Here is a 26,133-nt window from a genome sequence, read left to right as displayed (position 1 = left end):
CATACCATTCAGCAGCTTCTCGAGATCTTCTGCAGTCTCAGATAAAATAAAAGTATCATTGGCAAATCTCAAGGTTTTGATTTCCTCTCCTTGGATTGTGATTCCCTTTCCAAATTCCTCTTTGATTTCCTTTACTGCCTGTTCTATGTAAACACTGAAAAGGAGGGGGACAAACTGCAGCCTTGTCCTACTCCTTTCTGGATTGCTGCTTCTTTTTCAAAGCCGTCGATTCTTATCACTGCAGACTGATTTTTGTACAGATTGTAGATAATTTTTCGTTCTCGGTATTTGATCCCAATCACCTTCAGAATCATAAATAGCTTGGTCCAATCAACATTATCGAATGGCTTTTCTAGATCTATGAATGCCCTGTACGTGGGCTTGTCCTTGTTTTGATCCTCTAAGATCAGATATAAAGTCAGGATTGCTTCATGTGTTCCTACATTTCTTCTGAAGCCAAATTGATCTTCTCGCAACTCAGCTTCAACTTGTTTTTCCATTCTTCTGTAAATAATACGTGTTCAAATTTTGCAAGCATGAAATACTAAACTAATGGTGCAATAGTTTTCACACCTGTCAGCACCGGCTTTCTTGGGAACAGGTATAACAACATTCTACCGAAAATCAGATGGGACTTCTGTCTCATAAATTTTACACACTACATGGAATTGCCTTGCCAGGCTGGTTTCTCCTAAGGCAGTCAGTAATTCAGTGGGAATGTCATAAATTCCAGGTGCCTTGTTCCTATTTAGGTCTCTCACAGTTCTGTCAAACCCTGACCTCAAAATTGGGTCTCCCATTTCATCAGCATCAACAGCCTCTTCTTGTTCCAGAACCAAATTATCTACATCTTCACCTTGATACAACTTTTGGATATGTTCTTGCCATCTTTCTGCTTTGTCTTCTTTCCCTAGAAGTAGCTTTTCATCTGAGCTCTTAATATTCATACACCTAGATTTCCTTTCTCCAAAGGTTGGCTTGATTTTCCTGTATGCAGCATCTACCTTTCCTAGGACCATACAACCTTCCACATCCTTGCATTTCTCCTTCAGCCAGTCTTCCTTAGCTGCCTTGCACTTTCTATCCACTTCATTCTTTAATCGCCTGTATTCTTTTCTGCACTCTTCATTTCTAGCATTCTTGTATTTTCGTCGTTCAGCAATCAGGTCTAGTATCTCCTGAGTTATCCATTGATTCTTAGTTGATCTTTTCTTCCTTCCTAACATTTCTTCAGCAGCCTTCCTGCATTTTTCATGACAATCCACACTTCCTCTATTGTGTTTCCTTCAGCCTTTTCATATAGTCCTTTTTCAACATGTTCCTTGAAACAATCCTTCACGCTGTTTTCTTTCAACTTGTCCAGATCCCATCTTTTTGCATTCTTTCCTTTCTTCAATTTCTTCAGCTTCAGAGGGCATTACATGACCAGCAAGTTATGGTCAGAGTCCACGTCTGCTCCCTTTTCAGGTTCCCTAATCTACCACAACAATTCAAACTTCTAACATTCCATGCTCCAACTCGCAGAATGTCAGTATCCATCTTCCTGATGATCACCCCCTCTCGTGTAGTCCCCACCCGGAGATCCAATAACTGTGTTATTTCTCAGACAGAAATCTAGGAGTCTGCTTCCCTCAGTGTTCCTTGGTCCCCAACCATGTCTCCCCATGATGCTCTCATAACCTTGCCTATCGGACCCTACTTGGGCATTCATGTTACCAATAACAATTTCATGCCACCAATAACAATGGTTCCTTCACCTCTAACCTGCTCTTCCAAGGATTCTTCAAATAGGTCGTTCTCTGAACTATCACAACATACTTGCAAGGCATAGCACTGAATGATACTAATGTTCTGGTTAGGGTTTAATTTTAGACTGACTTGGATAATCCTGTCAGATTTGAAGTTAATGTCTGTTACATGCTGTTTCATTGAATGGTCCATTATAACACTCACTCCATTCTTAGCTGAACTTCCTCCCAACCAGTACAGATGTTAACCTTCTCTGAGTTCTTTTGACCCTTGTCCCTTCCAATTGGTTTTACTCAGTCCTAGTACATTAATATTCCTCACTTTCATCAAATCAACACACTCTTCTATTTTCCCTGCCAAGTTAATGATATTCAGAGTTGCTGCTCTGATTGTGGGCATTGTCTTGTAGATTTTAGTTCTCTTGTTCAATCCTGATGGAGCATCGAGCGTTGTGCTGTCATTAAAATCAATACCGGGAGGACTTGGTTCCTTATTGGGTTTATTTAGCACTCCAAGTCTTCTGTTGGTTTTGAAAGCAATTAAAATTTGTCTCTTGCACTGACTTGCTAGGCCTAACGTTTCAGAGGATTTTCTGTCAGGGGTTGTTTCCCGTAGCCTTTAGCAGTCCACTGCCTCACTGCAAGGCAACAGCTGATGAGTTTATGTCTCATTTCCTACACAAACGTCTCATCTAACCTTCTAAGGGAAAACTCCTCCACCCGTAGCTGTTGGTTTTCCCCTAGTTTCTCGGGTTTGGTATGGGCCGCCCAACCCTCGGCCAGACAGTCGCAGATAGTACTGTCTACTGTCGCATACGGTAGCAGAGTATTTCCTGACCTGACTGGGCTTTAAGCCAGGACCAAATCCTCATGTGCAACACAGTTCACCACATTGGGATGTGAGCAAAACTGTAGAAGGAGAAGGATCATATATGGCTGTAAATCTATTTATGCTTTATAATGCAGTCATATACCATTGCACTTATCACAGTGCATTTTTTTTAGTTCTCTTGTAGGACCCTGCACATAACACTGCCTCACCTCTCTACCTTATAAACACACCAAAGTTTTGAGTATCTACAGAATCTGAGCTTTTGGTATATGGTCATTTCAGTTATGTTTAGAGTCTTATATATAACTGATAGCTCCAGTTCATTAGTAGACATGTTAATTTGCCTCTGAAAAATAACTGAAAACACCTTCCAGGGGATGACAGATTCACCTATAGCACACAATAGTGTACCATTAAGTTACAATTGACACGGTAACTATCATGGCAATACAGCGGATAAACAGGCGCGGAGCAACTTCAGGCGGCATAAATACGAATGGAATATACCCATACGGCAAGTCGATCTTGAGTAGAAGGCGCAGGTCGATATTGACCGGCGAGAGAGAAAAGAGTTTCCAAGATTGAACAACTATGGACCGTAAAATAATTGAATGGAGTCGATTCTTAACTACCTTGTGAAGAAAACTGCGTTAAGGAAGAACAGCACATCTTACTACGAGATAAAGAGAAAAATCAACGTATTATAAAATACTAAAGTAATATATATAGATTAAATCGAAAAATTCAACCTCCAATATCTGCGGGATAATCAAGGAATTAAAGAAAAAACGCCCAGATATTGAAGTAAAGTGTGACTACAGCCGAGTCAGACATCGACGTGAAAAGGGGCCGAAAATAGCATAATAAGTGGCCAGTCTATACCAAAAAACGCAGAAATAACTGTCACAAGTTATAAGCGGTATCTGTTTAGGCGACATAGTTGACGGAAAGCAGGCCAAATTAAGGATATATATAATTTAAGAGAAACATTTCTATCAGTCATAAGAAATATAAACTCAATTATACGTATTGGAAAACCTGCAGTCCAACAGAGTAATATGTATTCTACAAAATATTTGCTGTCTTTTCGTTGCATGAACACTGCTGACGTGATGGAGCTCGCCTAAACTGATGGGGAAAGATTGCTCAAGATGAAACAGCTTAAGCCAAGATGCCTAGCCGAAGCCAGCCGTGACGTAATCCTGGAGCATGGTTGACTATTCCGAGATGTCCTAGTCGAGGAAGGAGCCAGCAGCGAAATGCCGATACGAGATAAGTAATATGGTTTCAAAGTTTACATTATAAAAATTATAGTCAATTGCTAGAATATATTTATTTGAGTACAGAAGTGCCTACAGAAAAATATAAAATGCCAATAATTGAGTACTAGTATGTGGATTTGAATAATTAACCGCTGACATGTGCTATTTTAAGTAATACAAATGCAGTGCTCGTGAGATAATTTTAGGTTGTTATAAACAAGATCAGAATGATCATGCCTATGTTTAAATGCCAATCTACTTGAATAGACTAATTAATATCGAACCAGTTGTGGTTAAGAGAAGCGTATGCGATGTACGTAACGTAACCTAGTAATTATGAACACTTGATCAGCAGACGTGGCCAGTACGATGATAGTATTGAAAGGAAATGATTAAATATTAGGAAGTTGCAGTTTATGAATGGAGATTCAGGCTATTGGACTGTTTTTACCGTAACACAGAGGTTATTGAGGTGAAGTTAGACGTGTATGTTTTTATATGTGGAGGTGTCGGAAAGAATTGATATATGAGAATTGCACAATGTTGTTAGTGTGAAGAGATATGTATTGTTCTTTGCATTCGCAATGGCTAGATGATGTTATTGCGAGTTTCTGTGTTGGTTACGGTTTTGATATAGAAGTTAACACTGCAAGCGATGGAATTAGGTCACGTTTAAGTGAATGTATGATACAGTCCAAGCATTAAATGGTCGATAAATAGCATTTGTACCAAAGATATCGCTAGGTTATTTGAGTATTACATGCAATATAGTCTGAATATAGCCTAAGAATATGAAGGAATATCGCATAAGTCTATAAACGTCTTAGTATGTGAATGTAGATTGGTAGAGCAGTTTTTCTTTTACCTAATGTTGGCACAGCGGTGAATATTTGAGAGTTGATTTTAAATGCAAGTGCACGTAATTATGAAATCATTTGGCACGAATTTTGCGGTTTCAAATGATTGATTATCTTTGTGGTGGCATTCAATAGTAAGAGTACTTGATTTTATCTTGCACATATGAAAGTGTATGATAATTATATACTTGATATTAGTATCGATAGGTACATTTATAGTTGCATTGATGTTTTTTTTTGAAACCTTAATTAAGAAGCATATTACTTATCTCATGTCGTGAAAGAGTCATAATGAAAATCCAAACCAGAACTCCAAATGAGAATCCAACGGATAACCCAAAGCAATTCCAAATAAACCTAACAAGAAGATATACCACTCCGTCCTTATAAATAAAGAGTTATCCCTATCTTACCCCATGAAACATTCTGAAATAATGAAAAATTGTTATACGACCGGATGAAATTGAGGAATATTCAGTTTAATGATTATAATTTGAGGAATTTCAATTATGTTTACCATTATGACTACGAATTCAAGAATGATATTGTAATCTGAATGCATTTTCTTTTCACTATTGCCAATAATTTAATTGCTATTTCGTTTATAATATATTAGCATGCTAATAAACTAGACTTAGGATTATTTATGCATTTCTTTTCTCAAAGTAATTTATAATACATAGTAATAAGATAGTAAAAGTTAATTAGGTTATTTATGCTGAATAATGAACATCATATCGGGTTATTACTTAAATGTGGGGGAATTGAATGATTGATTGCATACATGACTACTCTTCAACGGAACCTACGACTTGTTTGTATAATTTGAGAGCTGAAGTGAAACATTTTACCCTGAGAACCGAAAGTATACCCCCGACCATCGTACTTGTTCATGCGAAAGACCCCTGTTTACGAGTTGTTTAACCTAGATTTGGATAGTTCGAAGCCGTGGTATGATATTTTGATTGCCCAACGTGAATTTTCTGAGTAGATAGGTGCCGATGATAAGAGAGTAGATGGTTGGAAAGGTGTAATAAGTAACACAGCTCAAAATTTATAATGTCAGTACATCATATGTGAAATTTGCTGAATAGTGAAGGGTTATCTTGTTTAGGATGAGTAGAATAGTTATTTATTACTTACATTATCATTACAGACTGTTATGTCTTTCAGTGTTCAGTTTGCAAACCTCTGTGAATTTACTAAACGTCGCCACAATTCCCTATTTGCAAGTAGTGCTGTGGCCTCATTCAGTTCTATACCTGTTATCTTTAAATCATTAGAAACTGAGTCTAACCATCGTCATCTTGGTCTTCCTCTATTTCTCTTACATGGTCCATAATTCTCGTAGATAAATTTATCCTCCTCCATTCGTCTCACATCATCCCAACACCAAAGCCGGTTTTTGCCTGCAGCTTTATCCATCAAGTTCATTCCTAACTTAGCCATTATCTTCTCATCCCGAGTAACCACCTGCCATTGTTCCCACCCTTGACAGCAATCATTCTTGCTACTTTTACGCCGGTTACTTTTAACTTACGAGTAAGATATATTGAGTCCACCCAGTTTACTACACCTCGATTCAATCTTGCTTACTATATTACCATCCTGGGAGTTCACACAACCTAAATACTTAAAATTATCTACGTGTTCCAGCTTTGTATCACCATTTTAACATTCATTTCTGTTGAATTTCTTACCTAGTAACATCAATTTAATCTTCATAAGGGTACTTTTCATACCATACTCATTGCACCTTTTTTCAAGTTTCAAGATATAAGACTGCAGGCTTTCAGCACAATCTGCCATTAAGACCAAGTCTCGGAATAGGCCACATTGCATACTACATTTCCACCTAACTGAATCCCTCCCTGCCACTTTATACCTTTCAGCAGAAGATCCATGTAAACTATGAACAAAATGGTGAAAGATTACAGCCTTGTCTAATACCTGTAAGGTACCCTGAACCAAGAACTCATTCTATCATCAATTCTTACTGCAGCCCAATTGTCAACATATATGCCTTTGATTGATTTTAATAATCTACCCTTAATTCTGTAGTCCCCCAATATGGCAAACATCTTTTTCCCCGGTACCCTGTCGTATACTTTCTCTAGATCTACAAAACATAAACACAACTGTCTATTCCACACGTAATATTTTTCAGTTAACTGGCGCACACTGAAAATCTGAAAGTCTGAAACCACACTGGTTTTCATCCAATTTCCTCTCAACCACTGATCGCACACTGCCTTCCAAGATACTAGTGAATACTTTGCCTGGTATACTAATCACTGAGATACCTCAATAATTGTTTCAATTCTTCCTGTTCCCTTGTTTATAGGTAGGTGCAATTACTGCCTTTGTCCAGTCTGAATGTACCTTACCAACACTCCATGCTAATCTTACTACTCTATGAAGCTATTTCATCCCTGCCTTCTCACTATACTTCACCATTTCAGGTCTAATTTAATCTTTTCCTGTTGCTTTATGACAATGGAGTTTATTTACCATCCTTTCCACTTCCCCAAGTGTAATTTCACCAACATCATTTTCCTCCCCTCAATGAGCTTGGTTGTTCATACCACCACCAGGAAGATTTCCTTTTACGTTGAGAAGACTTTCAAAATATTCCCCCCACCTGTCCAATGATTCCCTGGGATCTATTATGAGTTCACCTGAATTACCCAAAACATTGTTGATTTCCTTTTTCTGTCCCTTCCTGAGATTCTTTATTACTGTCCAGAAAGGTTGACCTTCTGTTTGACCTAGCCTTTCCAGGTTATTGCCAGAATCTTGCCACAACTTCTTTTTGGATTCAACAACTATTTGTTTCACTGTTTTTTTTTTCATCTGCGTACAATTCTCTGTCTGCATCTGCCTTTGTTTGGAGCCATTTCTGATAGGCCTTTTTTTATGTGAACAAGCTTCTCTCACTGTATCATTCCACTAAGAAGTTCGCTTTTTCCACATCTTTGCACACACTCGTTCCTAGGCATTAATTTACTGTTTCTACTACATCATCCCTTTATGCCACCCATTCCTTTTATATATCCTGAACCTGCTTACTCTCCACTGTTTGAAAATTCTCACTAATCATGTCCATTATACTTCTTTCAATTTCCACGTTCTGGAGATTTTCTAACCATATTCGTTTGCAGACAGATTTGACTTTCTCTATCCTAGGCCTAGAGATACATAGTTCAGTACAGATCAGCTAGTGGTCCTTATCATAAAAAAATCCCCCAAAACCCATACATTCTGATTAGACTTCCTGAATTCAAAGTCGGTTAAGGTATAGTCAATTATGGATTCGGTACCCGTAGCCTCCCATGTATAGCGGTGAATAGCCTTATGCTCGAAGAATGTATTGGTAACTGAAAAAAACACACTAGCAAAGAAGTGCATCAAACACTTTCCATTCCCATTACCTTCCATATCTTCCCTACATTCGCCAATCACCCTTTTGTATCATTCAGTTCTATTTTCCACTCTCGCATTGGAATCACCTATTAGCACTATTCTATCCTTGCTGTTGACCTTGACTATGATGTCATTCAATGCTTCTTAAAACTTGTCAACTTCATCTTCATCTGCACCCTCACATGGTGCAATGAGGCAATTGTATTTCATTTATTTATTTTAATTTTATTTTATTTATTTTTTATTATTAGTCAAATATTGATAGAACCAAAGTTTGGAGGTATTTTATCTCTATATCTTATGGTAAAATATCATTATTTCATTTCACTGGGTGTCTATCAAATGGTAGGAAAAGTTGACCTATTCAGTATCATTAGGATATATATATCACAAATTGTTGCATCATGTACATCTTTATACATGTATTCATTATGTGTGCTGACCAGTCAAGAATTTCAGTCAGGGTCATACCTAGATTCTTTACTTCCTTAATGAATAAGAATATGGTTGCATTTAATGACACTGCAGGAATAGTATAATATTTGTACATGATGTTTAATAATTTCTGAGAACTGAATATAAAATTGAAAATGTGGTCAGAATGGGGAGAATAGCACCAGTAAAATTGTTTATAAAAGTGATAGGAATATCATCGACCTCACTCGCCCTGGATTTAGTTAAGTACAGGAATTTCTTAACTTCATTAGTGCTGACTGTTATCAGTATTTCTGTACATTTTTCCAGATGTCACAGTGATATTTTACAGTGCTTTATCTGTGATAAAATAAAAACATTATCACTGAACATTCAAATGGTATGTTTTTCATCTCATGGAAATGCATCTTTTGGTTTTAATAATGCTTTTAACACACAACTTTGTCCTAAACATTAGCAAAATATTGAAATTAACTCAGTCAATCAGTTACCTGCATTTAGGGTTGTTGCTTAGGTGGCAGATTCCCTGTCAGTTTTTTTTTCCTAGCTTTTTTTTAAACATTTTCAAAGAACTTGGAAACTATTTGACATTTCCCTTGATATCTTATTCCAATCCCATGCTCCTTCCCCTATAAATGAATAGTTGCCCCAATTTTTCCTCTTGAATTCCAAATACTGGCAGGTAATGAATTATTAGGCAGATTTGTTGGTGACTAATTTGGCAGACGTATGTGAAGATCTCACCTAATTTATATTCTTTTCCACAGGAGAATTTTGTTCTTGTATCAGAAATGGTCCCTCTGAAACAAGAAACCAAATCAGAGTTGATAGAGCCAGGTCCAACACAGGAAAATGCATTTGAGGTAATGTACATAATTTGATATGCTACTGTCTGATAATGGAAATAGTGAGGGAACAGATGAACATTTAAGTTCAGTTCATAAAATTTTAAGATCCTAGGGAAAATAATTTTTTTAATAAGATTGACAGTTTCCCAACCCAGTTTTTACAATTTCCTCAAGGGGTTCCAAGATATCGCACTAGGTATCATGACAGATGTTAATGCGGGAGCCATTTCAGTTTTGACTGAGTTAATTTATAACTTTAGTTCTTCAGTCTGTTGAAACTAATTTTTGAATACATACAGTTGAGAGAATATCTGAAAAAGAAAATGTAATATAAAACTTTACCTGAAAAGGAGAGAACTTAATTATGATAAAATAATGCATATTCATTTATTATTTCTACCTTCAGTGGAGCTTGTATATTATTATTAGATTTAACAATATCAGGGTACCAACAAACACAAAAGATTGTACAAAAGAAAATGGAAAGATGTTGTGAATTTATTTGAGGGCAATACACTAGAATATCATCAGTTTATTTCAAATCACACACTTATAATAATAATAATTATTATTATCATATTATTATTATAACTTACGAATTGAGAAGTGTAAATCCTGTTTCCACTCTTTCAATAAATTATTGTTGGAATGTTGGAACCAGGGCCAGGACTTATGATCTTTTCACTGGTGCATTATACACATTGCTGATATATATATAGATCCTTATTTTTAGTTACCCTATGGCAATTACTTTTTTAAAAATATTGCCTCATTATTTGTTACATTAATTTTTGTTTTTAAGTCATTTTGTATTCTTTTGCATTATCATTTAATCATTTTTTTATTTTTTTACTCTGTTTATCTAACATGAAAGTTTATTTCAAAATTAGGCAAAGATATTTATTTTCTGCAGATGCTCAGATAACTTCCTGAGAAATACGTGAAGTAAAAGTTGCAGCAGATAAATGATGTTCCATTCAGCAATATGCAGGTTGGGTGACATGTTTGCATATCTGACAAGTGACATGTTTGCATATCTGAAAGATATTCAAATTTATGCGATAGGCGATGAAGTGTGGTGTCAGAATTGGCACTATGTCCTTGAAAATCATGTTTGTTGAAATACACATTCTACACTTCATGGGGGTTATCATCATATGTGTTTAATATTGTGACATAGATGTGAGTCAGTCATGCTTTTATGGACAGGAAGAAGATGTTGTTAGCAACTTAATGAATTTGAATGAGGCCATAATATATGGCTACAAGAAGGGACATGTTCCTTCCCTGACAATGCATAAAGACTTGGCAGGGATGTATTTACAGTCATCGGTATTGGTAACAATGGTCAAGGAAAAGCATTGTCTCAAGAAGACTAGAGCTTGGCCACACCTTGACCATTATGGTAATGGAAGAATGCCATATTCGCTGCATGCTTGTGATGGATTATATGGCATCTGCAGCAGCCATTAAAGCTGCAGATGGTACAAGATTAACACAGCAAACTGTAACAAATGAATTACTCGAAGGACAGCTCGAAGCCAGACTTCCTCTACTGTTCATGGTAAAATCTCAGAATAACTGCCATCTGCGACTTCAGTGACGTCATGCTAGATGTCACTGGAGGGCAGAGTGTAGATCTGTTTTGTTCTCCAATGGAGGCATTTCTATCTTGGAGCCATTGATGGTTATATATTGGTGGCCAAATGATCACTTGGAAGCAAACTGTCTTCAGAATTGACTGGTAATTGAACCGGTTGTGCTGTCATTCATTCGCAGTATTCACAGGGGTGTTTCCCAGATGCTGCTGTCATCCAGTGTGCTCTAAAGTAGGTCGACCAATTGCCTTGGACTGTGAGATCACTAGATATTTAACCCATTGAACATATATATGATATTATGGGACAACAAATCTAGCATCATCTAATACCAGCATTAACCTTTGCTAATGTGACTGGCCAGGTGCAACAGGCATGGAACTTGATTCCACAAAATGACGAAAGGCACCTGTACTGCACAATGCATTCATGTTTTAGAAATAATGATGACTATAGCGGTTATTTATGTACGACCATGTTGCTTATCTTCTTGTGCTCTTTTGAATCTGTAACCTGGAAACATTAAAGAAATATGTTTCCTATACAATTGCTTAGCCTTAGTTTTGTTCCAATAAACTAATGTCTTCTTGGTCTTCTTCAATTTTATGCCAGATGTTTCTGTAATTATTATTATTTGATGAAACTTATTAATTGTATTCACTCAGTCATGAGTTAAAGGTAATGTGGACACTAGGACATGTTGTTAAATGCCCCTAGGAGAGCAACCATTGGTTGAGTAGGTATGTCATGTATCAGAGTGGTGATATCATATGACATGCCATGTTCACCACCTTGTTGAATTGGGTAAATATGTATTTTCCTTACTATTTTCTGGACCATTTCTCAAACATTTTAAGTCATTTTACAGAATTTTGGGGTCATTTTTGGTGTTTATTAGGTTATCAAAATCTGGCCTTGGTTATAACTCGTCCATGTAGGAGTTTTCTTAGATTTTACAGAAATGATTAATTTAGACGAGAGTTCATCTTTGGACAAAATTGAGCTTCATTTTCTTAACATGGGTAGATCCTAGTGTGCATCTTTTGTTATCCCAGCATTTGACAGTCAAGGTTCATAGTATTGAATTCATAGTATTATTACGGGAATGCTATTTAGTTCATCGACAGGAATTTCGTATGCCTCATGAATGAGATAGTTTGATTATTGTATCAAATGGTACGGAATGTATCGTGAATTTTTACATTGTCAGGCAATGTTAATTGATTATTTTGTGCTTTATATGAGCTGACTTTCTGTTATGACCAACTTCTATTAATTTGAGCTCCATTCATTTGCAAGCCTCCTTCTATGACATAGCCTCCATGGCTCAGGCGGCAGCACACCAGCCTCTCACCGTTTGGTTCTGTGATTCAAATCCTGGTCACTCCATGTGAGATTTGTGCTGGAAGAAGTGGGTGCAAGACAGGTTTTACTCTGTGTACTCCAGTTTTCCTTGTCATCTTTCATTCGAGCAACACTCTTGAATATTATTTCATTTCATCTGTCAATCATTAATCATTGCCCCAGAGGATTGCAACAGGCTTCAGCAGCTGGCACAATTCCTATCCTTGTTGTTGGATGGGGGCTTCATTCATTCTTTTTCTGACTGATTGAATGACAGGAAACAGGGAGTGGATTTTCATTCTCATCCCTGAGGCGGTACTTCAAAGAAGGGTGCTAAGTAGAGGTACTTTGGTTAATGCCACAAGAATATAGGCATAAATTACCAGCATGGTCTCTCCTGATTACAATGCAGATATGTTCGACAAAGGTTTCAAAGCAATATTCAATGAATGTCTCCTGTGGAGAGAAGCTGCAGAGAAGTCTGGGATTCCATGACCGTAGAGATGAAAGTTAATAATAGGAACACAAAGAGCATAGGCAGGAGGAAAGCAAACTAGTGGTTGTAATTTTTAAAGCTGCACATTGGAGGTTTCCTTTTACTGTTAGTTTTCTGCAGTAGTCCCACATAATATAATTATCTGGACATGTATGTCAGGAGTTATCTAAAATGCAGGTTTACTTCGGTCTTACAGTGTTTTAATCAGAAAGTTAGTTTCTAGTGTATTATTTGAAATTACATATTAAGACGTTCCTTATAGACACATCCGGCAGTAAGGAATGGAATAACAGTAATTCAAGCTAATGTTTGTTCTGGTAAAAACTGCAAAATAGTGTCCAAAATATCCCTAGGTGATGTTTCTTTCACATTCCTCTGGTAAACTTGTGATTCATCAATTTAACTAGTCACTGTTCTGTGATAGTTGATTATGTTGAAACTTTTCACCATTAATCGAATATTTGTGATTCACCTCTGAGTAAGTTCAACTTTAGTTTTTTTTCATAAACCAAGGATATGTCATTAGTCTAAACATTGCATACAAAGTCAAATTATTGTCTTTTAAATTTTTCTGAAGTTAGATATGGAAGGTGATTTACTGATATGTTTCCAATTCCCTTTTCTCCAGAATCAAATTTTCTCTGAACAGGTTTCTCCTTATTGAAGTTTTTGCTTGTTGATATTAATCACAGCCTACATTGTCCATTACCACTTTTTCCAGTTATCCTCACAGTATATTCTTTCCCAGTAGGAATATAAAACTTAATATGAAATCAACCTGCATGTTTTATGATGTGTACATTTTTGTATGATTTCTTCCAGAGTGTCAATAATTTATAGTTTAAAATTGTACCCTAATATAAATTCAGCTGTAGTTCCATTTCTCTGGAGAGATTTTTTTGAAGTGAGGCAAATATTTATAGGAAATTTTTATGAGCAGCTGCCTAAAATTATACATTCATGTTCTCAATTAATCATAAATGCTGCTCTTTTCTTTACATTCCATGTTTTTGGACTCTAAGATGCACTCTTTTTACCCAGGAAATACAGCCTGAAACTTCCCTTCATCTTGTGGTCTGTAGGTCTATAGATACTTGTCACTGATTATACAGAAATGCACTTTTTATAATACCATGATCTTGGATAAGATATCTAACATGAAATAATGGTAGGGGCAGTGACTAGTAAAGAGGGTGGGAGAGAGGGGAGTGTCTTGGCTTCAGACTTGAACAGTGAGTTAATCTGTTTTGAAAAGTTACTGAGTGGCATTTGTTGAGATATTTCTGTCTACTATAATACCAGAATTAGAAGAAGTAGAATTTACAAAACTACATGCTAATAGGACAGCAGAAAAGTCTTTGAAACATCATCTAGGGAAAAATTGATTTGCTGGTAGTGAAAAGAATTTTGAGGGAAGTACAGATTTTTACAAGAGCGTTATGAATTACAGTGGAAATGAATACATTATTTAGGAATGAAATGAGTTGCTGTAGTTTCATTTTCCAGTGTAATATGTTGTGTTCAAACTTAAAGTATAATATTTCATGATAAATGTTTTTTTATAAATGCATTTATAAATTTTTGCCTTAAATTTATTTTATAGTTAGGGTTATAATATTGATCTAGTAAAATGAAATATTGCTCTTTTAAGTCAATTAAAGGGCCTTTGTTTATTATTTCGATGATGTCTATATCGTGATTAACATCATGAAAGCTATGTTTATAATCATTTATATGCTGTCCTACTGCCGAAAATCTCCCGTATTTAATAGCATTTACATGCTCGTATCTGATCTTAAAGGATCTTCCTGTTTGTCCAATATATGTGCTGGCACAGTTGTTACAGTGAAATCTGTATACACCTGACTTATCAAAGGGGTTAGTAATGTTAACTAGGCTAGAATTATGAAATATGCCAAGATTTCTATTTTTGGTTCTAAAGGAAATATTGATAACTTTCTTCTTAAATATGTTGGTTATTCCGTAAATGTCAGGATTAAATGTAAAGGTTGAATAAGTTTTTGATCTACTTGTTTCTTTTTGTAAATTGGATTTCAATCAGTGCATAAACTTATATATTATAAATTCTATTAAACTAAGGTTGTAGCCATTGTGCAATGCAATGCTGCATATAGTGTTAAGTTCTTTATTTAAATCTGATTTTGACATGGGAATGTTAAAGGCACAGTGTATCAAACTATTATAGGTAGCATGCAGAGTCTTGTTTAATGGTTATAGCAGTGTGTGTTGGTTTTCTATAAATTTTGTATTTAAAAGAAAACAGAAGCCTAGTAATGGTTAAATGTAAAAAATTAAGGACCTTGTTAACTTCGGATTCTGTTGTGAACTTGATGTCTGGATCGATATTATTAAGGTGTGCTAGGGTGGTAGATGTGTCAATAATACATTGGTCCATAATAATAAACATATTGTCTACAAATCTGGACCACAGATGTATGTTGTTAAATTTCTTGTCTTTCTCAATTTTTTAATATTCTAGGAAATCTAAGTATATATTGGCTAAAATGCCAGATGCTGGTGAACCAATGGCTAATCCGTCTTGTTTGTGTATTACCTTGTCGAACATGAAGTAGTTACTATTGGTTAGAAGTTTTAGGATGGTGATGACGTCAGCTATTTTGAGTTGGCTAAGTCGGCTTTGAGTCCATAGATCTTTTTTAGAATGTGTGATAGTACATATATCACACCCTCACACTATATGTAGAGGTAAGAGATTTCATTGTCAGTATTCGATTTATTATTATTATTATTATTATTATTATTATTATTGTTACGGAGTTTCGTGGATTTGCAGAGGTGAAAGAAGGTGCGGGGGTGAACAGGTCTCAAAATACGAAATTAAAGTTAAGATAAAATTTAGCAAGGTTACATTTTCTTTCCAAGATTAAGAAATAACAAGAATGGCAGGTACAGAGTAGCGAAGCAACCAATCGAGAATGTACAATTACAGAGTTACAGGATTTGGGCTCAGAGAGCCAGACACATAATTCTTGAGCAATAAGCCCAACCTTACGCTATACAAGATTCAACAAAGGGGCAAAGACCCCAATCATGCCCAGGAGCTCTTGCTCCCAATTACACAGTAAAGCCTCCTCGAGGCACGCATAAACAAATTTTAAGAAAGAGCGACCCGCTCTTAAGTTCAAGCCTATCAAAGGCCACACCAAATTCCACCTTCAAGCTGTCCCCCAAGGACACATACACAGGGGTAAAAATACCCAACCTACTGAGGCCTATTCAGAGAAGAAACAGAAATATTACATGGCCTCTAAAATACCAACTTGAGCGGAGGCGTTCTTGCACTCCTAATATACTTTATTTAAAACCTACTTGGCACTAGGCCCCAAATGCAAGGGCTAATCCCATACTAAAGAGGTGACTTATAGAAGGAGACAATTTACATTACGTTAAGGAAGAAACGGTTGAGAAAATAAGTTCACCTCAATGCAATATGAGTGGGAGCTCGAGAGGGTTAAGCACTCTCTATTCCAATATGTAGTTTAACAAGATAGAATTGATACCAAGTGTCTTTACATTTTAGGGAAAAGTTACATGGTAAAACGCTTTGGACCTGCCCCGAGAGTTAAACTGCTGAGCTAGCAAGGAAAGAAGTTATTAAACGGCCATTACCTGGTGGTTGATCTGCTGCCCGACGAAAGAGGCGCTTCCCGCCCCCTGCTACGTACTTTACACACTGAAAGATGTTACTGAAGTGGCGTGGAGACCCGAAAATCAGCAGTTTATATACTCTCGCGGAAAGTTCGAGGCGTTTCAGGAATGAGAACACCCGCCCACAATCATTTATTGGTTAATAACGAAAACCCCTACACTAGATGAAGAAGAAACACATTATTGGTGGAAAATTAATTACAGAATTCCTGATTGGACAAATTCAAAACAAGGGGAAAGAAAGGGTTAATATTACCAACTTAAATAGGGACTGAAAGAAATTTAACAAAGAACAAACTTTTGAACCCAAAATTTCTCCAAAAACACAGTTATTTCACTTCGCACTAGGGTGCACCATTGTAATTCTTCAGTAGTGTCCTCTAGAAGAGAATGTTCACACTTCTTAATACAGGCAAAACAAAAATACATCGAAAATGACACTGTTCAGAACACTTCAAAATTTACAGGTAGTGACATCTTCTGAAAAACTTGAGAATTAGCACTGTAGTTAAAGTTCAGGCTTCCTCCAGTAGGAGAGTTTCAACTGGCGCAAATTTTAAATTAGCGGTGCGGAGGTGTACCGCCCGGCACAATTATTATTATTATCTGCATTTCAATTGTATATTTTGTCATTAATATTTGTAAGCTGGGAGGTCTCTATATATGTAGTATGATTAATTTGTTTTGACCATACGGCTGGGAAAACATTGCTATATTGGAACTTGGAAACTTTGCATGAGTCACGTATATATCCCAATCTGATGAGATGAGCTTGTTGTTGTACTAGGAAAGTTCTGTGACTCATGTGAAACACCCCAGAGTTTGTTATATTCTTGGGACCATGAAGGAGTTCATGGTGTGGTCTTGACAAGAGGATCTACCATGATTGGCTGGCGAGGATCAATCCAGACGTATCATGTGAGAGGAAGGGGAATGCTGATGTCTATAAAGGTTGATCAAACGGCGCGAATCAGACACACTCTACGAGAAGGAAGTAGTGCACACACAGTGTATGGGGATGAAGGAGTGCGAACACACACGGGAGTGAAACTGGATATACTGTAATGGAGTGACACTGCTGCACTATACTGGACTGGACTTCAAACGTTTGTGGTGCGTAGTCTTGTTTGTGGAACGTAGTATTTTTATGTTTGTGAGAAGTGACGGACATACAACTTAGTATTGTATCATTTAGTGGTGGGCTTGTATTACATGTTGCTGACAGCTGGCAGGTGCTATATCTCAGATTTTCCATAATTTATGCTCAGGAATGACAAGCGTGTGTTGCTCAAATGTATATATCTTGACAACAAGTGTTAAAGTATGTGAACTCAGTATTAGGAGGTACAGTATTTGTGTGATTTTATAAGTGCTGATTATGAGAATTGGCAAGTTGTGTTGATATAGAGACAGTGAAGGGTTCTTATATACATATATGTACATTGTTCAAGGAAATAACTACAAATGGTGGCTTAGTTCTCGGTTTCGTTTTCCCACTGTTTTCATTGTTGTTGTAAATATGGAGTCTTCCAGCAATCTTTTGTTTGTGTATTATAAGTATATTTTGGTGTGTTGGTGAGGTGCTCATGCACGGATTTTATTGAGAATATAGTTAAATAGAATGAGTGGTGTTATTGATTAACCTAGGTGCAGTTCCTATCTATTTAGTCATTTTCAGAAGGTTAGGTAAGGCCTGAAGCAGATGTACCCATACGCAGCATTATGTACACGCCCTGGGATATAAGGAATTATCATGCTCTATCTAAATTCGAGGGATCCAATCTGGTGAACTCTTGTGCCCATACTACGGACATTTCGATTAATTATGTTTATTAATTTTATTACGTTTTTGAGTAATTTTATTTATTCAGTTTTTATTATTATTATTATTATTATTATTATTATTATTATTATTATTATTAACAGAAAAGTTACAATTGGCGCCCTTGCATGGGGCTGAATGATTGGTACATCTCTTAGGCTTATAAGCATAGGTGCACTTGTCAGGTGTGGATGGAATTCTGAAAACCATGTCAGTGAAATGTTTCATATGTTTGTTGGGGTATGAAGAAATGTTTTAACGAGTCGAGTATTATAAAATTGAGAAATAGAGATGTTGTTGAAGTTCTTGATACTATGAATCAGGATAAGAGAGGCCAAAGGAATTCCACCACATTGAGTTTATCTAATTTAAGTGAGACTAGTGAAATGGCTGATATTAGAAAAGATCAGTTAATAGGTGAGGAACCGAGTATCCCGTCTCAAGCTCAGCATGAGCGTTTGTTAAGGAAATGGTTCAAAGGGATGATTAAATCGCTATTTAATGAATTGTCTAGTAAAATCGATAATCAGAGTGTTGAATTAAACAGTAAGAGTGATGAATTGTGCAGTAAAATCGATAATAATAGTATTGAATTATCTAGTAAAATTGATAGCCAGAGTAAAGAGTTGAAGTGTGAATTGAGTTTTTTAAGTAATGAAATATACAGTATTAATAGTGAATTAAATTCAGTTAGTACGGAACTGTCCAGTAAGATTGAGAATCAGTGTAAGGAGTTAAATTCAGTGAGTGTTGAATTGTCTAGTAAAATTGATAGTTTAAGTAGTGCTGTGAATGGTAGAATAGTTGAATTAAACCAGAAGTTTGACCATCAAAGCTAGGAAATTCAGGAATTCAACAATAAGGTAGAAGCTCAATGCTTGGAATTGACTGAGAAAATTGAATGCCGCTTTAATGTAGTTAGGAAGGAATTTGTTGAAAACGGCAAGGAATGTGATAAGAGAGTAAAAATAGTGGAAGATAAAGTCAAAGAAATAGATAGAAATAAAACCAGCCAGAATGTTTTAGCGAAGCAAATAGATAAAAAGACTGAGAAATTGGAGAAAGACCTCAAGTCAATAGAAGGAAATGCCAGAATGGTAGTTGAAGAAGGAGTTAAAGCATGTCATATAAAGTTAAGGCAGGAGATCAGTCAAATCCAAGTAGGTAGCAGTATATGTAGTAGATACGTATCTTGTACGAAGGACTCTGAATTACCCAAGTTTAATGGTGGACAGTTTAATCCGATGGAATTCTTGAAAACGGTCGAGAGACGGTTTTCCAAGAATCTTGACGATAGTTTAATTGAGTGGAATATGGTTGATGAGACGTTGGATGTTGCATTTGTTGGAGAAGTGAGATCTTGGTTTCAAGTTTGTAGACGGGGTATTTCGAGTTTGGAGGAATTTAGGGAGAAATTTATAGGCGCATGTTCTGATCAGCCAGAATATTGAAGGTCTAGCATCGGAGAGAGATACCATCCGCAGATGTTGAGGCATTTTCCTGAGAAGGTCGGATTGTTACGATTAAGGAATTAGAGCAGCTGTTAGAGAGGTTTGATGTTTTGGAAGGGCAGGGGAGGACTAGGCATTGTGAAGGTAGAAATTACGGGATAATGGGAGACAAGATAATCAGCTAGGGGGAGATAGGAATAATCATAATTTCAGTCATTCTCGGCAAGGGAATCAGGGTGTTAATTCTGGAAGGGGAAACAGGCACTCTAATCAGGGAGTTAATCACCAGGAATATTATTGCAGAAGACCGAATCAAGGGGAAAAACCTCCAGATCAAGTCCAGAGACATGGTAATAGTGAACAGGCCACGTCAAGTAATTTAAACCGGAATAGGACTTCTTAGTTGGGTCAGATAGGCAGTCCGATACCGAACTTCCTATTCACGCAATGAAACAGGTAAGTTATGAGGTAGACATAAAAGAGGAATTATTGTATGACGATGTGTTTTGTGATCAGGGAGATTTTGTGCATAGGGGGCGTGATGAAAATAAGAAAAATGTGTCGGATGACTTACTTTGTGCTAGTAGTGATGGTAATAGCAGTGTTGCGATCAATAATCTTGTGGAAGTTTCTGAAATTGAAAGTGAAGTTTTTTGTAAAGTTAATGAAAGTTGTTTAGTGAGTGAAGAGATTTTACAGAGTATACATCATGAGGATGTTTTTGTTGATTTAAGTGTACATGAGGAGATTAAGGTTAGGTCGATTATGTGTGAAAATGGTGACTTTGAGATTAATGAAACTTCTGATAAGAGAGTCGAAAGTAACAGTGTTGTTGGCATGAAAGTGGTGCGAGTGGGAGCTGATATGAAGGTGGTGAAGAAGGATTAATTGTTGGGGAATTAAGTAGTAATGATGGTGATTTCATAGTGAATTATGGTAATATTTTGTGTAATAGAGTGGGCGTAGGTGAGAATGGGAGTGTGTGCGAGATGAAGGAATGTCTATCCCAGCGATTGTGTAACGTTTCATTTAAAGCTCAAAGTTGTGTAAATGATTTGAATGACTTGCTGAATGATATCGATGTGGAATGTGTGAAAAGTATGTGATCTGTTTGTTTGCATTAATTATGATTTTGTAGAAGAGAAAACATTGTGAGATTCCTGCACATTTCAGAAATAGGGATTTCTTTGTTCTGAATGTTCTGAATGAAAGTTTGTATGATTCTTGTGTGACTGAATGGGATGAATGTTTGTGTGTGAGATAGATTGTATTTGTGACGTAGTTAGGTTTTATTATAGTACGCATTCCTCATCTATCAATGCTGATGTTAAGTTTATATATACTTTTTTCATTTATATCAGTGTCCATATACTGTGGACAGTAGAATAGGCAAGTGTGCTTATAGGCTCCTAACCGCTGACAACAAGGTCCTTGGGACATTTAATATCTATAGCCTTCGCAGATATAAGAGATAGGATCTGCACCTTGGATGTAAATATTATCGTACAGTAGTAAGAAGGGATTGTATTCATGGGTGTATGAAACAATCAGTGTTGCTTGTATATAGCCATATCATTATTGTTTGGAGAAATTGTATTTCGTGTGTGCGAATACAGTGCAGTAGACACAATGTATATATCATTATCACAGTAGTTTAAGTGTTCAGCTATGTCATTCTAGGGTTATTTATGAAGTTCTGTTGTGAGATGAATCATAATATGTGATATAATCAATTGACCAAGGGGGCGTTATGTGATAGTACATATATCACACCCTCATACTATATGTAGAGGTGAGAGATATCATTGTCAATATTCGATTTATTATTATTATTATTATTATTATTATTATTATTATTATTATTATTATTATTATTATTATTATTATTATTGTACCGGGTTGTACACCTCCACGTCGCTAATTTGAACTTTGCGCCAGTTGAAACTCCCCTACTGGAGGAAGCCTGAACTTTATCTACTGTGTTAATTTTCTAGTTTCTCTGAAGATGTCACTACCTGGAAATTTTGAAGTTTCTGAACTGGGTCATTTTCGATGTATTTTTGTTTTGCCTGTAGTAAGAAGTGTGGACATTCTCTTCCAGATGGCACTACTGAAGAACTACAATTATGCACCCTAGTGCAAATTGAAAGAACTATGTTTTTGAAGAAATTTTGTGTTCATAAGTTTGTTCTCTGTTAAATTTCTTTCAGTTATCGTTTATGTTGGCAATATTAACCCCTTCTTTTCGCCAGATTTGAATTTAGCCAATCCCGAATTTCTTTAATTAATTTATGACCAATCAGGTGTATCTTCTTCAACTTGGATATGTTACTTAACCCTAGCCAATAAAATTCTTGTGGGAGGGTGTTCTCATTACTGAAACGCCTCGAACTTCCCGCGAGGGTTTATAAACTGCTGAATTTCGGGTCTCCTGGCCACTTCAGTAACTTCTTTCAGTGTAAAGTACGTAGCAGGGGGCGGGAAGCGCCTCTTTCTTCGGGCAGCAGTTCATCCACAAGGTAATGGCCGTTTAATAACTTCTTTTCATGCTAGCTCAGCAGTTTAACTCTCAGGGCAGGTCCGAAGCCTTTTACCATGTAACTTTCCCTTAAAATGTAAAGACACTCGGTATCAATTCTATCTGTTTAAACTATAAATTGGGATAGAGAGTGCTTAACCCTCTCGAGCTCCCACTCATATGGCTTTGAGGTGAACTTATTTTCTCAACCGTTTCTTCCAGTCTAGCGTAACGTAAATTGTCTTCTCATATAAGTCACCTCTTTAGTATGGGATTAGCCCTTGCATTAATGGCCTAGTGCCAAGTAGGTTTTAAACAAAATGTATTAGGAGTGCAAGAACGCCTCCCCTCAAGTTGGTATTTTAGAGGCCATATAATTGACCTGTTTCCTTACTTAATAGGCCTCAGTAGGTTGGGTATTTTTTTTACCCCTGTTTTCATGTCCTTCGAGGACATCTTGAAAGTGGAGTTTGGTGTGGCCTTTGATAGGCTCGAACTTAAGAGCAGGTAGCTCTTTCTTAAATTTTGTTTCTGCGCGCCTCGAGGAGGCTCTACGGTGTAATTTGGAGCAAGTGCTCCTGGGCATGATTGGGGTCTTCTGCCCCTCTGTTGAACTGTGTATACTGTAACGTTGGGCTTATAGCTCAAGAATTGTGTGCCTGGCTCTCGGAGCCCAAATCCTGTAATCATTGTAATTGTACATTTTCGAATTGTGATTCGGCTACTGAGTACCTGTTCTATTTGTTATTTCTTAATCTTTAAAAGAAAATATAACCTTGTTAAATTTTATCTTAACTTTAATTTCGTATTTTGGGACCTGTTCACCCCCGTACTTTCTTTCACCTCTGCCATTCCACAGATACCTCGGAACAATTATTATTATTATTATTAATATTATTATTATTATTATTATTATTATCTGCATTTAAACTGTATATTTTGTCATTAATATTTGTAAGCTCTATATATATGTCTCTATGTATGTAGTATGATTAATTTGTTTTGACCATACGGCTGGGAAAACATTGCTATATTGGAACTTGGAAACTTTGCATGAGTCACGTATATATCGCAGTCTGATGAGATGAGTTTGTTGTTGTACCAGGAAAGTTCTATGACTCATGTGAAACACCCCAGAGTTTGTTATTTTCTTGGGACCAAGGAGGAGTTCATGGCGTGGTCTTGACAAGAGGATCTACCATGATTGGCTGGCGAGGATCAATCCAGACGTATCATGTGAGAGGAAGGGGAATGCTGATGTCTATAAAGGTTGATCAAACGGTGGGAACCAGACACACTGTACGAGAAATAAGTAGTGCGGACACAGTGTATGGGGATGAAGGAGTGCGAACACACACGGGAGTGAAACTGGATACACAGTACTGGAGTGACACAGCTGCACTATACTGGACTGGACTTCACACGTTTGTGGAACATAGTCTTGTTTGTGGAATGTAGTATTTTTATGTTTGTGAGAAGTGACTGACATACAACTTATTATTGTATCATTTAGTGGTGGGCTGGTATTTGTTGCTGAAAGCTGGGAGGTGGTATATCTCAGATTTTCCATAATTTATGCTCAGGAACGACAAGCGTGTGTTGCTCAGATGTATATATCTTGACAACAAGTGTTAAAGTCTGTGAACACAGTATTACGGGGTACAGTATCTTTGTGATTTTATAAGTGCTGATCATGAGAATCGGCAAGTCGTGTTGATACAGAGACAGTGAAGGGTTCTTATATACATATATGTACATTGTTCAAGGAAATAACTACAAATGGTGGCTTAGTTCTCGCTTTTGTTTTCCCACTGTTTTCATTGTTGTTGTTGTTGTAAATATGGAGTCTTCCAGCAACCTTTTGTTTGTGTATTATAACTTTATTTTGGTGTGTTGATGAGGTGCTCATGCATGGATTTTTTTGAGAATATACCTAGATATGTTAGAATCAGTGGAGTTATTGATGAACCTAGGTGCAGTTCCTACCTATTTAGTCAATTTCAGAAGGTTAGGTAAGGCCTGAAGTAAATTTACCAGTACGCAGCATTATGTACATGCCCTGGGATATAAAGAATTATTATGCTCTATCTAAATTCGAGGGATCCATTCTGGTGAACTCAGGTGCCCATACTACAGACATTTAGATTAAGTATGTTCATTAATTTTATTAGATTTTTGAGTAATTTTATTTATTCAGTTATTTATTTTAGTATTATTATTAACAGAAAAGTTACAAATGATTTGTAAAACTTTTTCTGGTGTTATATTTGTATACATATTGGTGATATTGAATGAATGCATTGTACTGTATGATGTGGTTGCAGTTTAAAGCTGTCTAATTGTTTGATTAATTCTGTATTTTTTTAAATGGATTTGTTTGCCTGAAAAGTGTAGTGTTTACCCAGGAATTGTTGAATGAATTGCGCTGTTTTATAAAGGGGGCTCATTCTAAAATTTACTACAGGACGTATAGGAACTCTGTCTTTAGGGATTTTGGGTTGCGATTTAACAGTCAGTAGTCGTGGGTTCATATTGATAATCTTGTTTTTTTCACCATCAGCAAACAGGTTGTGTGTTTGAGTATCTGTTTTAATTATTTTTGAATAGATTGGGTTGGATCATTATCAATTATTGTGAAGGAACTATCTGTAAAAAAGGATTTTGTTTTGGCAATATAATCTGTTTTGTCCATTATAACAGTAGTGTTCCCTTTGTCTGCTTTGGTAATAATGGTTTTTGTGTTTTTATATCTTGTTTTTTAGTTGAAGAATCTTTTTTCTATCTGCAAGTTTTGTTGTAGTTATGCTGTGAACTGGTGTACTGAGAATGATGTTTAATTGTTTTTTAGCTTCATGTCTGATTTCTTCTTGGGTATCATGTTGTAATTGGGTCCTTTGGAAAGGATAGCAATTTCTTCTTCATCTAAGTCAGTGTTGGAAAGATTGATAAAAGGTGGGTGAAACTGGGATAAAAGATGAGTATGTGTGTTATGTAAGATCACATTTTTGGGTGGGCTGTTGTCTGCAATGGATTTATTGGACAGAACTTAGAATTTATGGTCTAAAGTCCATTGTTTTTGAGAAAGTACAGCATAGTTACTTCCAGATGGGTTTCATAAAGACAATTATTTAAGAATGATTTTTTCCTACGTAAAAACTTAAGTACAATTTGAAGCCAAAGTTTGTTAGTTTTTTGGTGTAATTTTTTTCTGTTGCGGTAGGATATGTAATTTTTTTAATTGGGAGTCAAATTATTCACGATACACGTTTTAATAAAGTTTATATCCTTGCTCAACTTTCATGTTTAGATTCTTAAACTCATAATGGTGAGTTTTATTATTTGCCTGGTAGGCTATCCTATTTAATGTCAGAAATTTAATTTTGGTCCTATTGAATCAAGATTTACATGAAGAAATATGGGTAATTGTGAAGTTATTAAATACGTCCCATATTTATTTAATCTCATTATTTGACCGGTTTTGGCAAGTATGCTTGCCATCATCAGCCTAAGAAAATGGTGACAAGGCATTTAGAAAACTACAATAAAATAATTTTAGTTTTTTTTTGTATGTACATTTTGAACCATTGTTCTTAAATTATGTTTTCGTATTGGGTGCACACCATAAAATTTGTATATTTAAAATACAAAGACTAGAATAATTCTTACAAGATACAAGTCATAAATATTATATGATCTTTTGAATATAAAAATATAAATATGAATATAAATAAATATAAATAAAAAACTATAAAAATAATTCTGTGGTCCAGATTTGTAGACAATACATTTATTATTTTGGACCAACATAT

General features: G+C 36.1%; 1 protein-coding gene across 1 annotated transcript in view; it reads left to right on the top strand.

Moving 5' to 3' along the window:
• LOC136874723 (zinc finger protein 665) overlaps positions 1-26,133 on the top strand; it is a 125,353-nt gene that overhangs the window by 60,539 nt on the left and 38,681 nt on the right. Inside the window, exon 3 of the mRNA XM_067148384.2 lies at positions 9,325-9,420. Coding sequence (XP_067004485.2) covers positions 9,325-9,420 — 96 coding nt within the window. The remainder of the gene's footprint in view (positions 1-9,324; positions 9,421-26,133) is intronic.

This window comes from Anabrus simplex, chromosome 5 (genome assembly GCF_040414725.1).
Source record: "Anabrus simplex isolate iqAnaSimp1 chromosome 5, ASM4041472v1, whole genome shotgun sequence".
NCBI lineage: Eukaryota > Metazoa > Arthropoda > Insecta > Orthoptera > Tettigoniidae > Anabrus > Anabrus simplex.
The sequence above is the reverse complement of the archived record's forward strand: the minus strand, read 5'-3'. Positions and strand labels throughout refer to the sequence as shown.